Genomic DNA, 15,458 nt, shown 5'->3' on the forward strand with positions numbered 1-15,458 from the left:
CCGGCAGCGAGCATCTCCTCTCCATCTATGGCTTGAGATCGCCCCCTCCCTCCCTTCTCCCTCTCCTGCTCAGTGCGCGCTAAGGCCCATTACATCTTCAAGCAGCGCCATTCATCCACCTGATCTTAGCCTCCCATTACTCAAACGGCAGAGAGCATTTCCTCCTCCCCCACCCCGCTCCATCCTTCTCCCGGGTGCTTTGCGCCTAAACGCAGTCTGAAGATCTCGCCTAATTCTCTGACCAGGAGTGATTACATAGCAAATACAACAGGCCCAAGAAGGAATCTAGTGAAAGGGTGCAAAGAAGGAGGCAAATTGAATCCTTGAGACAGTGGATCTAGAATATGCTTCATCACTGTTCCAGTTCACCAGTACCAAAGACCCTTGGAGTCACACCACGCCCCAATCCTGGCCCAGAAGGAATCAAAATATGTGATCTTCTACCATTCCTTAACTAAGCTGTTAGTACCTACGTGCATGTGTGAAAAGCTTATTAGGCAGGGGCAAGTAACTGTCTATTGCCATCCAGCTTTACGGCCTAATCCTACACATTTCTATTTAGAAATTACCCTTATTAAATTCCATGGAACTTACTCTCAGGTAAGTCGGCCCAGGGCTTCACCTTTAGCCTACTAACACTTGTATATTCTGAGCCAAACAACTCTATCAAGGAAGATGTTGAAAGACCTGTCCTGGGTTGCATTTGATTCAATCACATCTGGATGCTCTACTTCAAACTAGTTTGTAAATTGGTTTCTAAATAGTACCTTACAGCCCACTTCTAAGTACATATACCAGAAAATAAGCCCCACAGAGTTCAGAGGAATTTACTTTCTATGAAGGCTGTGTTTTGCTTTTAAATGAAGAACATACTGTATTCTGGGCTGGCCCTTATGATTTGTTCTCCTGCTATGTCCCTACAAAAACTTAATTTAAAAACTGAAGGAAGCAGCGGCACCTGTCCTGATTTTCTTTACGTTGCAAGCCTATATACATTACATTACATACAGACATGTTTCACTGAAAGGACTTTGCTTCTGGGTCTAGGTGAGTAGAATTGTGTCCTGAGTCTCTTTGGCTCCTTTAAGGATGTGGACTCAGCAATTTAGTGATGTCATCCCTGGAATGTCCATCTGCCAAAGGCAAAGACCCACAACAGAGGCCAAAGCCGCCTGCAGGGGCTGTGTTTGATCAAAGCCCAGCAATCTGTACTGGGGCTAAGCTCACATTTAACAACTTCTGGAGGTTTATTTGAGGAAAAGCCACCAGTACTTAGGTTGCAATCTTGTGCTGTTTCACCTGCTTGCAAGTCAGTGAGGGGTTTACTTCAGAATAATAATAATAAAAACATACACACATAGGATTGCACAGTTAATGTCTCTAGATTCAAACTTCCAGTCATTCACACTGGGATATGTCAGAGCCCACAGCTGTTAAGAATCAGTGGGAGTTTTGCCATTGACTTTAGAGAGCTGTATATTGCATGTCCTTGGAGGTTTACCCCAACGCCCATCTCTTTCTGTGAGTGAGTGAGTGAGAGAGAGAGAGACTGAGACTGAGGAGCATTAGTTAATCTGGCAGGCAAAGAAGAAGGGAGTTTATGTCACTCTGGGGGTCAAGCTTTCAGATGGTGACTGGCTAGTTGAAAACTGTCAGTCATCATCCCATCTCCCTGCAGCTGGGGCCTCAACACCACTACCAACACCAACGCCACCAAGAATTTCCTCGTGCTACTGGAAAAAACTTGCATCCATTTAAGCATTCCCAACAGTGAAGACAAATATTTGTGTAGTTCTTCCCAGCCGCCACCCCCCCCTTTTCACCCCTTTTACACTTCCATCTTCACACTATGGACCAATTTTCTTGGAACAGCCAGAGGCTTTGACTTATAAAATTTGGTCCATATCCTAAATAATTAATTCCAAGCCTGCAGCCAGGGTCAATACTTGTTGCATCCATTTTACAGTTTGATTAATCACCCTGGAACTCAAAGCAAACTGAACTACACTGTGGCCAAAAGGAGCCCTGGTTTATCTCTAAAGACTGGTGGTTACAGATTTATTTTTTCTCTCTATTTATATGCAAATATGTCTGTGTCTTAATAAGCATATATAGGTATAATATATCTCTGTAAAGATATTGAAGTGTCGTTTTGTCTTTCATTTGAAGATGTTGATCATTTATTACAAAAATAAAGGAATAAATACAACAATAAATTGTTGCTTTCAACAGGATAAATATTTTACAAATATATAATTTAAAAAAACAAATGTAACTGTTAAAATTATGCAAAATATGACACATATTGATAAAATTATCAATAATATATACTGCATTTCTTGTTAGAGCAGATTGTTTTCTAAAGTGTCAGCTGAAAACCATTCATACAAAACAGGTCTCCACCATTGTAATACTCAAACACCATTCACTTCATTGAAAGAGAAATAATCTCTTTTTTAAAAAGAAAAGAAAAGGTGCAGGGAGAAGACAAGCCACTGTGATTTAAACAAAAATTGGAGATAGTTGCTCAACTACCCAAATTAAAAAAAGAAAAAAGAGGATTGTTAACAACACTGAAGTGACTACTTAAAAAAACACTTGCAAATTATTTGCTGGCTAGAGAAATGGATGGGATTGCAGTAGGAAGGCAAGAAGAAGTAAAGAAAAGACTGAAGGAAAGGGGATAGTACATTTTAAACCTTAGAACCAATTCACATGGATTAAATACAACTTCGTAAAATATATTTACTCCCATCTGCCTTTGACTAAAAAAGAATATGGGGAAATGCCTGACAGAGTAATCCTATGCATATTTTCTCACTCCCTTTTTGTTCAATGGGACATATTCCTAGATGGGCATAGGACTATCTCAACATTCTGAGCACCATAATCTGTTTATAAATCCTGTGTTACATAAAATAAATAAAACACAGGATTTATAAACAGATTGTGGTGCTCAGAATCATTAAGAGATCTGGGAGTATAGGACATTATTTTCATTATTTACATATTACAATACAAGCTTCCCATGTATCCACATTCTAAGTGTTCCATGAATCTGTAGCTCTGAGGCTCCTACAGTGTGTATTATTTGAAAAAAAAGAGGTGGGGAAGGAGAAAATTATCTTGAAAAATTCACTTTTATGCATGATAAGGACCCAGAGATGGACACACTTGGCAAATATCTGCTTCCAAAAGTGACTGACAGAAGAAGCAACTCAGGAAATTACTTTCTTAACAGAAGAGCATGGGACTTGCTGTTTGCCCTTTGCCATTATTCAAATTCGATAACCAACTAGAAACTAAGGCATACATATAGACCTGTGTTGGTGCAGAGGAGAGCGAGTCTGTCCCACCTCTCTGTCCATTGGTATGAAAAAAACAGCAGTCCATCTCATGTTCTAAGAGTATCCACTGGGTAAAAAAGCAACTTTTTGGCCTGCATACTTGGAAGCCTCTTTTCTTCTTTCCCTGCACACAATAGGATTATTGACCCTTAACTTAGTTTTTTTCTTTTCAGGTTCTAAAACATTACTTGCTTCCTTTGGAACAACTTAAAAGAAATGATATCCTATAATAGTTTCCCCACATGGGACCTTCTCCTATCCTCCTTTGGATGCTGCCAGTCAACATGGCTGTGGCATACTCTATACTACTAGTTTAATCTGGAGTGAGACTTACTGGAAAGGAATTAATAATGTTAACTTGTTTTAAACCACTGTTACCATCATATGGCATCAAGAAAGGGAGCTGTCGGTCCACTGAAATCCTCATATTCATCAACATTATCAGTGTTTCCTGACTCCCTCTGGGATTGAGGGACTTGCTGTGTGGCTACATTTGCACTGCAAAAGTAGATTTACAGCCTCTAAACTTGCCCTGACTCCTCTCTCTCTCTCTCTCTCTCTCTCTCTCTCTCTCTCTCTCTCTCTGTGTGTGTGTGTGTGTGTACATTTCCACCATTAGAACAACGGAAAACAATTATGGGAACCTATTGTTTAACAGTGTGCCTACTCTATTATCTCTACTATCACCAACACTCAGACTTAATATAAAAGGTATGTCTGCTGTAGCATGGAAATAAAACATTTAATACCTGTACTCATTTCACATACCACACATATCCCTAAAGCAACACAACAACAAGGACCATGACTATACTTTACTTTCTTTTCTCTCTGTATACATGTACTCTTAAAAGTATCATTTAAAAAAAATTATAGAGATAAATAAAAAGTTACACACATACAATGCATCAAAATAATATATTGTCTCAGAAACAACATCCCTAGGCGTTACCTTTTGGAAACAGAAAGGATGGTCGGGTGGAGACATAGCTAAACTCCTGCAAAGGTGGTATTTTATCACCTGGTGGGGGAGATCTATTCTGCAAAGGTTGGATCTTAAATAAGGAATTAAACAATGGCCTTCTGTTCTAAAGTCCTGCTTTATCATCCCATTACACACAGTCAGATCTACAAATGTTGTGGAAGTACATATGGATTTCTAAGGCGCTAACCTACTTCTTAAAGGCTAACCTGACCAATAATGATGACGGGGACCCCTTCCCATAAAAACACCATAAATATGGTAGAGGGGACAGGTTGGTTCTGTTTTTGATTCTTCCCATGAGAAGATTTTCAGGATATTGTTAAGAAAACTTATTCAACACATTTTTTTAGTCATCAGACGAAGACTATTTCATTCTAACAAATTTATTTTCTCAGTCAGCTCTTACGGAATCACTACTCAAATTAAATTACAATCAAATTATCACATCAAAAGATACCCTTATTACCTAATAGCTGTCCGTATTTTTTTTCATTTCATTTTTTAAATTTGTGCTCATTTGAAAAAAACACGTAATACAAGATCTGGGGGAAAAATAAATTACCGTTTTTGCAGCAGTTCATAGGTATTCTGAATAAAATATTAAAAGAAGTCATTTAATGAAAATATAAAGCAAATTTTTTTTTTAGATCAACAACGGATCTAAACATTTCTCTATTGCCGTCTTTTTTTCTTTTTGTTTGTTTGTTGAAAAGTCTGTTTATTAAAACCTACCAAAAACACTGCGAGGAAATGGCAGTATTATATAATCACATCCACAGCACCCATTCAATCAAGTTGGCAACGGATTTTAGGAGAGAGAAGTTCAGATAAGTGCAGCTGCAGATGCCCCGTCCTTTTAAAAATCCCTTTATCTGAATTAGTCCAGAAATAAAAAATAAAAAATACCAATTCAAAAAAAAATATTAGCAGTGAACTTTTTTTAAAAAATTAATCTTCCAGGATGATTGGCAGCCATCAGAAGCATAAACTTGGACAGCCCTGAATTATTCCCTTTATGTCGCTGTTTCGTGCAAAATCCTTCTACAGAGCTCCAACTTTTAAGGACCAGCAACCTAGCTTTACTTTTTTCCACTCTCCCTCGCTGGTAGGAGTCCCTCCCTCTACCCTCTTTCTTTTCAGGGTGAGTTTTCAATTTGCGAGTCTTTCTTTCGTTGTTTCTTTCATCTTTCCCCCTTTCTTTATCCCCTCCTCCCTCTTTCTTTTTTCTCCTCGCATATAATTTTGCTTTCCTATCCAACCAGCTTGACTTTTTTTTAAAGAGATGCCTGCCTTATTTTCTTTCTCTCTCCCCTACGTAGAGAAGGTGACCCTCTCCATTATGCAGATTATTATTTTTCTTATTCTTTTAAAAGGGGCTCCTGTCTTGGCATTATCGAAATAATGCAGTTTGGTCAAGGAAAAACTACATTGTTCTAGAATACAATGAGTATCATCCAGGGAGATTTTGCCCCTCACCTTCCTCCTTCCCTCTTGGACCTTACGATTAGAAGGAGGAGGAGGAGGAGAAAAGCCTGCGTGTGCCTACATGTGTGGAGCTAAGACAGTTAGACAGAAAGTTCCTTTCGATGAAATCTTATAAAGCAGTCCTTTAAAAGGACGTGTGTGTGTGTGTGTATGTGTGTGTGTGTGTGTTTGTGTGTGTGTGTGTGTGCGCGCGCGCGCATGGGGGGTGGTGGTGGAAGGCGTGAAGCTAGGGAATGAGGATGGACCAAAGACACACAGAGAGAGAAAGAGAGAGGGGGAGGGAGGGAAAGCCAGCGCACAGTGTAGAAGTAGGCGCTCTCACTGCAGCAACAATAGCAGGGCATAATTTAGGGGTTTTTTTTGTTATTGTTCTTAGGCTGTTAAGGAAAGGATGTCTTTGGGTTTCAACAATGCTCTGCAAGGTAGAATTTTAGTCGTCCGGATGGCCAACTCCCAGTTGTCCAGACACATATTTTTTTTTCAAAAAAAGGGAAAGAAAGCCTGCGAGTTTGTGTTTGGACTGCAAGTGTGTGCGTTTTATGTTATGGTCTGTGTATTCCCCATCCCTCCCTCAACCCCCTGTGCCCACCGCTGCTTTACTCGCTTCTCTCCCCCCGCTTTCTCCCTCCTTTTCCCCTTCGCTCTTTCTGCCTCACCCTCTCTTCCTGTCCCTTCTTCGCCTCAAGAATCCCTCTCACTTTCGCGACGATGCCTGCCTGCCTGCCTGCTCACTGCACGCTCGTCTGGAGTCCGTGGTGTGGGGGCGGCGTGTCGGAGTTCACGTTGCCGACCTGGGAGTAGACATCGTCGGGTGTCTGCTGCTGGATTCCCGGGGGGGTCATCCGTTTCTCTTTCTGCCTCCGATTGCAAAACCAAACCCTGACCACCTCTTTTTCCAGCTGCAGGCTGTCCGCTAGGTTCGTAATCTCCTGGGCGGAGGGCTTGGGGCATTTCAGAAAGTGGCTTTCCAAGGCCCCCTTGACACTCACCTCGATGGAGGTCCGCTTCTTCCTCTTCCTGCCTTGCGCCGCGATCTTGTCGATGCTGGTGGGGCTGCCCGTGGAAGAGTCGGCTTCCTCCAGCCATTTGTTCAACAGGGGCTTGAGCTTGCACATGTTCTTGAAGCTCAGCTGCAGAGCCTCGAACCGGCAGATGGTGGTCTGCGAGAACACGTTGCCGTACAAAGTGCCCAGGGCCAAGCCCACGTCGGCCTGCGTGAAGCCCAGCTTGATCCGGCGCTGCTTGAACTGCTTGGCGAATTGCTCCAGGTCGTCGGAAGTCGGCGTGTCCTCGTCCGAGTGCGGGTCGTGGCTGTTGAGCCCGCCGCCGCCGCCGCCGCCTCCGTGGTGCGGGTGCGGGTGCGGGTGGTGATGGTGGTGGTGATGATGGCCCGGGTGGTCGCCCAGCTCCGGCGTGTCGCCCCTCACCAAGCCCGGGTGGACCAGGCTCTGGCTGCCGGGCGGGGGGCTCAGCATGCCGTTGACCGTGAAGCCGCCGGGCTGCGAGTAGATGAGCGACTGCTGCTGCTGCTGGCTGGCCATGGAAGGCAGGTGGGCGGCGGTGGTGGCCCCCCAGTGGCTCTGGTGCGGCGGGCCCAGGTGCGGCGGCGGGGGCCTGTGGTGCAGCGCCGCGCCCGAGTGCAGGTCGTCCCGCCCGCTGCCTCCCTTCACGTCGGGCTGCTGCTGCTGCTGCTGTTGTTGCTGCTGCTGTTGCTGCTGCTGCTGCTGTTGCTGCGGGCTGCCCGTCATGCCCACGGGGCTGCTGGACCAGGGCGAGCCGGCTTCCACGGCAGCGGCGGCGGCGGCGGCGGCAGCGGCGGCGGCGTGGGGCAGGGCTGTCACCCACTGGTGGGCATGGCTCAGCATATGGCCGCCGTTGCTGGCCGCCATGGCGCCCTGCATGAAGTCACTCTGAACCATCTTCACCGAAGACGGGTCGCCCCGGTAGCCGCCGCCGGACACGGAGGTGACGGCCACGCTGCCCGGCTGCATCCCCCCGCCCGAGTCCGAGTGGACGATGGAGCCCGCCGACAGGATGCTGTTGCTGGGCAGGTAGGGATTAGACGCCGCCGTAGCCATCGCTGCTGCTGCTGCTGCTGCTGCTGCCGCCGCCGCCGCCGCCGCTGGCCTTGCCTCCCCTCCACTTCGCACTCCAGCCTCCGCCGCCAAGTAGTGGGTGAGGAGAATCCTCGCTGGCTCGCTCGGCCGCCCGCCCGCTCGACCGACCGACAGGCCGGCCGGCCGGCACGCAGGCGAAGCTCTCCCGAGCGCGCCCTCTTGGGCAGCAGGCGTTTCGCGGTCCTCCTCCTCCTCCTCGGCGGGAAAGCCGGCGTTTCGCCCCTTAGGCCGGGCTTTCTTGCAGGTCACCTGTTCAGAGATGCCTCGGCGACAACAAACACATTACCGGGGGGGGGGGGGAGAAGAGAAATATAGAGATATCTGTCGGCTGTATATGGAGGGAGACGAAGAAAAAAAGAGCGGGAAAGGAGGCGGCGGGGGGGGGGGAAGAGGTCGCCTCACAACAACTCCCCTTTTGGCTTCCCTTCACTCAGTCAGGCGCCGAGGTCCCCCTCAGTTTCTGGGCTGCCGCGGGTGAGGCGGTTGGAGGGCGGTTGCGGGCTGTTGTTGTTGTTTTTTCCCCCTTCACCCCTCCGCTGAGAAACTCTCTTCCTCTCTCTCTCTCTCGGCCCCCCCTCCTCACTCCGTAAGGCTTTGTATCGCGCTAATAATGAGCGCGGGTGGGCTCCTTTCTTCCGGCCCTCACGCACCCAGGGCGCGCGCGCACAGCGCCTCGCTCCTTCTCCCGCTCGCTCGCTCGCTCGCTGTCGCGGCTCCGCTTCCTTGATCTCTCCGGTCGCCCCCTTTCTTTGCCCCCCCCTCCTCCTCCGAGCGCACAAGTTCTGTTTATGTCCTAAGAAAACTTCTGGCGATGCTGGCGGAGAAGGCGAAGCTGAAGACGGGGCATTGCTCAAAGTTGGCGTCCGGTCGAAGCGCCCGGGTCCCTTGGAAACAAGAGTCCTTTGGCATCCGTCTTGCGAGAGTCCAGAGGAGACATTTTTGTTGTTGTTGTTGTTGTTGATGATGGTGTTGCCGTTCCTGCCGCTGCTGCTGCGGGAGTTTGGTTTCTTGTTTTCCTTCTCCTCACCCTCCTTTCCGTCTGCTTAGTTCCCGAGTCTTCTTTTCACATGATAAAAGAAAGTAAGTTTTTTTTCAATTTTTTTTTTAAATCCCTTCTTCTTGTCCCTCTAAGAAAAGTTCAAAATTTCGGATCACGCTAGGTGAAGAAGAGAAAGAGGTGGAGGGGAAAAAAGGAGGCGAGCAGTGGAAGGAAAGCCGAAGAAGCTCCAGCCGCTGTCGGAGGGAGGAGGAGGTGGTGGAATTGCCTCGGTGGAGAGCGGCGTGATGGTGTGTGCGCGCATCGATGGTATCCTTGAGCCACTAACTCCAGCGGGGAAGTTGGCTGCCAGGCTTGCAAAGCGTGCTCTGGTGATGCTGGAGTACAGCAGCTCCGCTCCGCTCTGCCCTTCCCTTCCCTCGCCGCCGCCGCCGCCGCCGCCTCCTCTCCTCCCCCTCCTCGCTTTCCCTTTCTCTCCCTCTGACAGTTCGCTCTCTGTCCCTCCCTCACAGAGCGGGGACTGTCGAATGTTTACCCTCCGCCGAGAACGCGCGCACCACCACCACACTTTCCCAAATACAAGGAAGTCGAGCGCAAGGGCCCCTGCTGATTGGCTACCCGCTGAGTGATTGGCAGGCCCGCAATGACTGGCTCAGGACGCCAGGCCCCCCTTCCGGCCGTTCCGATTGGTTGCTTTTTAATTTAGGCAAAGTGTCGTGGATGCTGGAAAACTGCCCTACCCCCCCCATCTCCCCTCCTTTGGTTTCTCTATCCCTTCCTCCTTCTCTCTCTCTCTCTCGCTCGCTCCCTCGCTCGCTCTCTATTCCCCCCCCCGCGCGCGCAACATCTTAACTCTTAAAGCCCAGCGAATAAATCTGAGTTCTCCGGGCACCGAGCTCACCAGAGGGGAGGCGGCAGAGGGGCACGAGGGAAAGCGGGAGGGGGTGCTGGGGAGAGGACAACCCACCATATAATATTCCACTTATTTTACTTGCGTGCGTACGATTCCTCTTACGGGCGCGTAATTCCATAGATAGCGGTGGCACAGAGTCTGCCTGCCTCCATTCACATCCCCAGCCCATACCTAAAAGGAAAACAACAACAATGATAACACCACCACCACCACCATCATCATCAACAACAACAAAGAGCGCTCTCTCTCCAGGTATCTTTCGAAGTTTGCTTTTTCTTCTGTGCGTCTTCGCCGTCAAACGCACAAAGGTGTTATTCGGCGAAGCCTTCCGAGTCTATTACAGTTCCCTGTGAAAAGCTCGCATCGGACAGAGGTCGGCACGCCAAGCTTCCTCGCGGACCACACGGCCCCGCATTTCTTTGTTTTCCTGCCTCGTTTATTCTGCATCTTGTGGAAAATACAATGCAGTTGTGTGTGTGTGTCTGCGCGCGTGCGTGCGCTCTCTCTTCTCTCTCTCTCTCTCTCTCTCTCTCGCCTCCTCCACTCTCCTCGTTTGGGAACTCTCCGAGGCCTCGTAAACAAAACCATAACTTACCTTTTAGAAGAAAGATAGAGGAGGCTTCCTTTACGCATGTGCTTATTTTAAATTATGATAATTCACGATGCTTTTCATTTCAACCCCCCTCCCGTTCCAGGCAACGAAATGCCTTTCAAAACCGCCAAAAGACTCTCCTTTCTACAAGGAGTTGTGCTGTGTTTTTGTTTTTAAAATACCTATGCTATATACAGTAATGTCATTTTGCAGGCTATAGATCTGGCTGCATGAAAAGGGTTTTTTAAATTGCTAGTCCAGCTGAAAGAGTTAAGGTGGGCGGGAGAGAGCGAGCCAGCGAGGGGGGGGGGGGAGAGAGAGAGAGAGAGAGAGAGACGAGGGGGGGGCCGCGAAGAGACCGATGCGACCAAGCGGAAACGCAGCACAGAGGCAACCTCAGTGAACCAAGAAAAAAGAGAAAGTGGCAACCAAAACAAGGGCAAATTGAACAGTCCCCGGGGATTTCCAGAGCAGCAACACCGTTCGGACATTCAAGGAACATAGCTTGGCTAATGATGGTTGTGTGTTCGTGTGGGTGTGTGGTGCACGCAAGCCTCTCGTGGCCATTCCAGAAACGTGTGTCCCTTCACATTTAGGAGTGCGGCGAAGCGCGCGTGGGTCTCTCTTTCTCTCTCTCTTCTCGGTAAAAAAAAAAAAAAAAAAAAAAAAAACACCATCGGCGTGTTTACATTAAGATGTGCCACATAACACCATCGATCCCTCCTTCCTGCTCCTAATTTCACCACCGAAGCACACCCAGCTTAGGTGAATTCAGTGTGCCGAGTCTGCCCTGCGCGCGCGCACGCGCGTACGCTCTCTCTCTTACACACACACACGCACACACACACACAAACAACCCGGCTAGGCAAGGAAGGTATGCGGTGCTGCCGTGATGTGAAGATTAGCTAGAGGCTGGTCGCATTTGTTTAGGACACGGTCCAGCTTCTGCCGGTAGAGTCCAAGATACTATCTTAGGTTAGGTTTAGAAAAACTATTCACATGAGGTGTAGACATCTGAAGCGCCACGGCGACTAAACCCTAAACAGGGACGTTTCTTCTTCTTTTTGTTCTCGTGTATCTTCTCGGGGGTTCCCTTCTCTCAGAGACACACGGGGGTGGTGGTGGTGGGGGGGAGAGATGAGGGATCTAACACAGATTTCATTGAACACGTCTCAGCTCTCCAGGTGCAGTCGTTTGAATAGTCCGTGCCAGACCCCCATGTTTTCTTTTCCAGCCGATTTTGCTTGGATCAGGCTCAAAATCCGAGTGAGTCTCGTGGTTTTGTTTACACTGAATGGAGAGGATAGGAACGGTGCCATGGGGCCGTCTTTCATTAATATACAGTGAGGATTTTGTCTAAATTACTGCTATGAATTTCACAGTACATGCTTTCAAAAGCCGTCTCAGGTGGCCTGATGAAACGTGATAGCGCCTCTGCAGACCTACTTTCCTAATAATAATAATAATAATAATAGTAATAATAATAATAGTAATATTAATGATAAAAAGAAGCTTAAAACACTCTCCTGAACTGCAGCGTATCCCTGAAACAAATAAATCCACTAAGCTCAGTTTGATGCTTTATATGATTTTATATGATTTTATTTTATTTTAAATGGCAAACTTAATCTTCCCCCAATCCCCCGCCAATTCATTCTCCCCCCCCCCACACATCCCGCTTTCCTGTAGAACGTGATTGCTTTGTCTGGGGGAGGGAAAAAAAATCTAAAGTATAACAGGGGGAGAACAGTTAGTGCTGATTTTCATTTGCATAAATTTTCATATATTTTGGTGAAAATAATAGACTAGTGGAGAGCTGGGCTTAGTGGAGTCAGTGCAAAGAAAAATCTTACCCTGGATCGTTTCGCTGCAGTGGAGAACACGAATTTCCACCCCCTCTCCTCTACTTTTACCAATTGCAAAACCCTTACAATGCAAATTTTCTAAAATCCTGGAACGCCTTTCTTGGTAAGTGCGTTTATCTTTCCTCATTCCTCTTTCTGAACGTTTTATTTTCTATTCTTCTTCTTCTTGTTGTTTTTCCACAGTTCTCTTCTGAAGGCGTGTGGGTGCGCGCGCGCGCGTGTGTATGTAACTTCAGCCATATATTGGGCATCTGTAGAAAACTCTGAAAAGAATATAAACACACACGTACACAGACAGAGAGACTTTTAAAAAGAGACACAAATTCTCTGAAACAACTTACTGAAGGATTAACTTTGAGTCATCCCAGGGAAGCAGCATCATTGCTAGGTGGCAGCGGCTGTGTTGTGTTTTTTCGAGGACATTGGTGTGGCACTTTGAGGGTGGAGAGGAGGAGAGCCGGGGGGGGGGGGAAGAAGAGAGATCGATATAAGAGCGTCGGCTGGAAGATGAGCTAGCGATTAGCAATGTTTACCGTTTACCAGTGATCTTCAGGACTGGAAGGTTGTGGTCCCCCCCCCCCCGCCCCAGCCGAGGCCAGTTTTTAAAACACCAGCTGTATCTTTGCTAAATGGGAGGCGAGGCAAAGAGGAGAGAGGCCTTCGGGCACCTGCTGTGTGACCTGGAGGGAAAAGAAACCGGGCGATGGGATTTGAGGTGGGAGGTGGAGGAGGGGACGAAAGCGGGCAGCGGCGCCCCGACAGGGTTAATGTTGTAACTAGGGAACAGACGGTTAAGCACAACATCTAGGGCTCTGTGGAGAAAGTCCATCAGAAAGCGTATAATCAATCAAAACTAACCAGGACATCCCTTCGTGGTTATTCTCCGTGGAGGCTAGAGCAGGAGCGTTGGCAAGAAGGGGGCTTCACGTCGCCTCTTTACCCTTGAAACAGACCTCTTCCAGACCCATCCCGAACTCCGTCCAAGGACTCCCTCCGTAGGACCAGTTCTCCAGCCTCCAATTCCATCCAGCGACCTGGGAAAACTTTTTTAAAAAGATCTGATATATATATATATGTATTTATAGTTATTTTAAAATAACAATAACAGTTATGAAACTGCGAACGGGAGAAGAAAGGGGGGGGAGAGGCGAAAACATGGGTAGCTCTGAGGGTGTTCTAAGAAAACTTCATCGGGATTTCAAAATGCAGACCTATTCTTGCCGAGAGAATTCATTTATTATAGTCTCCTTAAATCTCTTTCCCCACCCCCCACTCTAAGCTCCGGGTCCTTTTCTCTTTCTCCTCCCTCCCCCATCCCCCAAGAAGCCCCGAATGTGCCACTTTTTTATAAAAAAAAAAAGTAGCGCAAAAAAATGCCGATAGCAAATCGATGAGACGGCTTGTAAAAGTGGGGAGGTGTCGGTTTCAGATGGGGGTGGAGAAGAATCGCTCATTTCCCCTTTCTTGTTGACGCGCTCAGCTTCCCTTTTGACTGGGGTTAACTCTGTGTGCTCCATTGGAACAGATGCCGTATAAAGCTGCTCGCTCAAGATCATTTGTTTCCTTGATGGGGGAACATTTCTGAGCGGAACATATTGGTTGCCATAGAGAAAGAAATAAAGGAAGAACACTAGTCACATTAAGCTATATGTTTGTGCATTGGGCTTTAGATAAAAGGGCCGTGGTCCAGCCAAAGAGGAACGGAGCCAAAGCCAGAGATTTTTTGAGCTCCACTAAAACTAACTTTATTTTGTTTTGGACTTTTACAGTCGTAACATATACGCTAGTTTTATTGGTTGTTGTTAATTTTATACGATACGGTTTGCTGAATAAAACAAAACTTTTGAAGTACTCGAGGAGAGCGCCGAGGCTGGCCGGTAGGGGGCGCCCTGACGCGCGTCTCTCCGCCGGGGGACTCAAAGGCACTTTTATTCAAAAACAGTTGTGCTCTTCCAAAAATTAAGAGTCACAGAGAGAAAAGGAAAAGGGGGACAGTATAGCCCACTTTCTCTATGTATGTATGTACGTTTATATTGTATGTGTATGTATCCGCGTATGTATATCTGTCTTAGTCGCTGGGGATGGGAGGGGGAAGAAGGCAAATGCGAAGCAAAGGGGGGATTTCTTTTCTAAATACCAAACCTAGAATTTAGGTGGAGCTGTCATAACCTCGCAGTAGTGAGAAGCGTAGAAAGGCAGCAGTAATGGGAAACTTGTGGGAAACTTCTCAGAGCCATCAGTCACCCGCTAGAAGGTGGTGATTTGGAGGCACGCTGCAAATGGTTATCTCAGTTTCATCCGAATAAACGAAATCAAGGGAACCTTAAGGAGGAAAGAGGGAAGACGGTGAAAGCAGACGGGGAGGGTGTCTGTGAGGCAGGCGACCCCTTGGGCCAGGCAGGTCGAGTTCTTAGACACCCCCCCCCCCACTGGAAGTGATGAGCCAAGCAAAAGCACTTGGGGGTCGCTTTTATCCAGCCTTTTGTTGCTGTTCTGAAGCCAGGGAAAGACTCCCCAATATTGTAGGTGCTCTGAAGAAGGTCCAGGATTTTTTTTTTTTTAAAAAAACAGCATTATTACACGAACAATAAAGAAAAGCTGAAAACTGATGGGAGAGAAAGAGGGAGGGAGGGACGGAGGGAGGGTGCGACATCTCTTCCACAGACATCAAGGGAGCATGAGAAGTGACCCTTTAGTTTCTTGGTGTGCTGAGAGTCCTTTTGTCCTTTTGCAAAGGTCCCGCAGGAGGCTACCCGGGTCCAGGACACAACGAGGCCGGCCTCGGGATGGGCAGAAATACTTCCACACAATGCCCTTGAGTTTGGAGTGTAGCGTAACATCCAGTTGCTAACACTTTTCAACCCCCCCCCCCCCCGCTCTCCCCTCCCTGGCCTGCATGAAGGCAGACGGTTAAGCAAAAAGCTTGTGTGATTTCACTGGCAACCAGATACGGCCTGTTGTTTACCTCGGCACCTCTGTCTGACTTCTGTCTTGAGTTGACTTTCTTACAGTCAAGACACCTGCAAAAGGCCTTGAAGGAGTGCACGGAATTCTTGCAGGGAATATTTACCCTTTGCCACAAACCTGCAAGCAACCCTCCAGCGCATATATAGCTTGTTCAACCCATCCTTTCCTCGACCACTAACTGTGTGTTTCC

General features: G+C 47.5%; 1 protein-coding gene across 1 annotated transcript; it reads right to left on the reverse strand.

The window, feature by feature from the left end:
• Nucleotides 1-4,699: 4,699 nt before the first annotated feature.
• POU3F3 (POU class 3 homeobox 3) lies at nucleotides 4,700-13,840 on the reverse strand. The gene has a single exon (XM_072994521.2). It carries the CDS (start codon nucleotides 7,893-7,895, stop codon nucleotides 6,546-6,548), a length of 1,350 nt encoding a protein of 449 aa, XP_072850622.2. The 5' UTR covers nucleotides 7,896-13,840; the 3' UTR covers nucleotides 4,700-6,545.
• Between the last annotated feature and the right edge of the window lie 1,618 nt (nucleotides 13,841-15,458).

The sequence above is a fragment of the Pogona vitticeps genome, chromosome 3 (genome assembly GCF_051106095.1).
Source record: "Pogona vitticeps strain Pit_001003342236 chromosome 3, PviZW2.1, whole genome shotgun sequence".
NCBI lineage: Eukaryota > Metazoa > Chordata > Lepidosauria > Squamata > Agamidae > Pogona > Pogona vitticeps.

Excerpts from the sequence above, each read along its gene's own strand:
- POU3F3 (XM_072994521.2), bottom strand. The coding sequence starts at position 7,895 with ATGGCTACGGCGGCGTCTAATCCCTACCTGCCCAGCAACAGCATCCTG.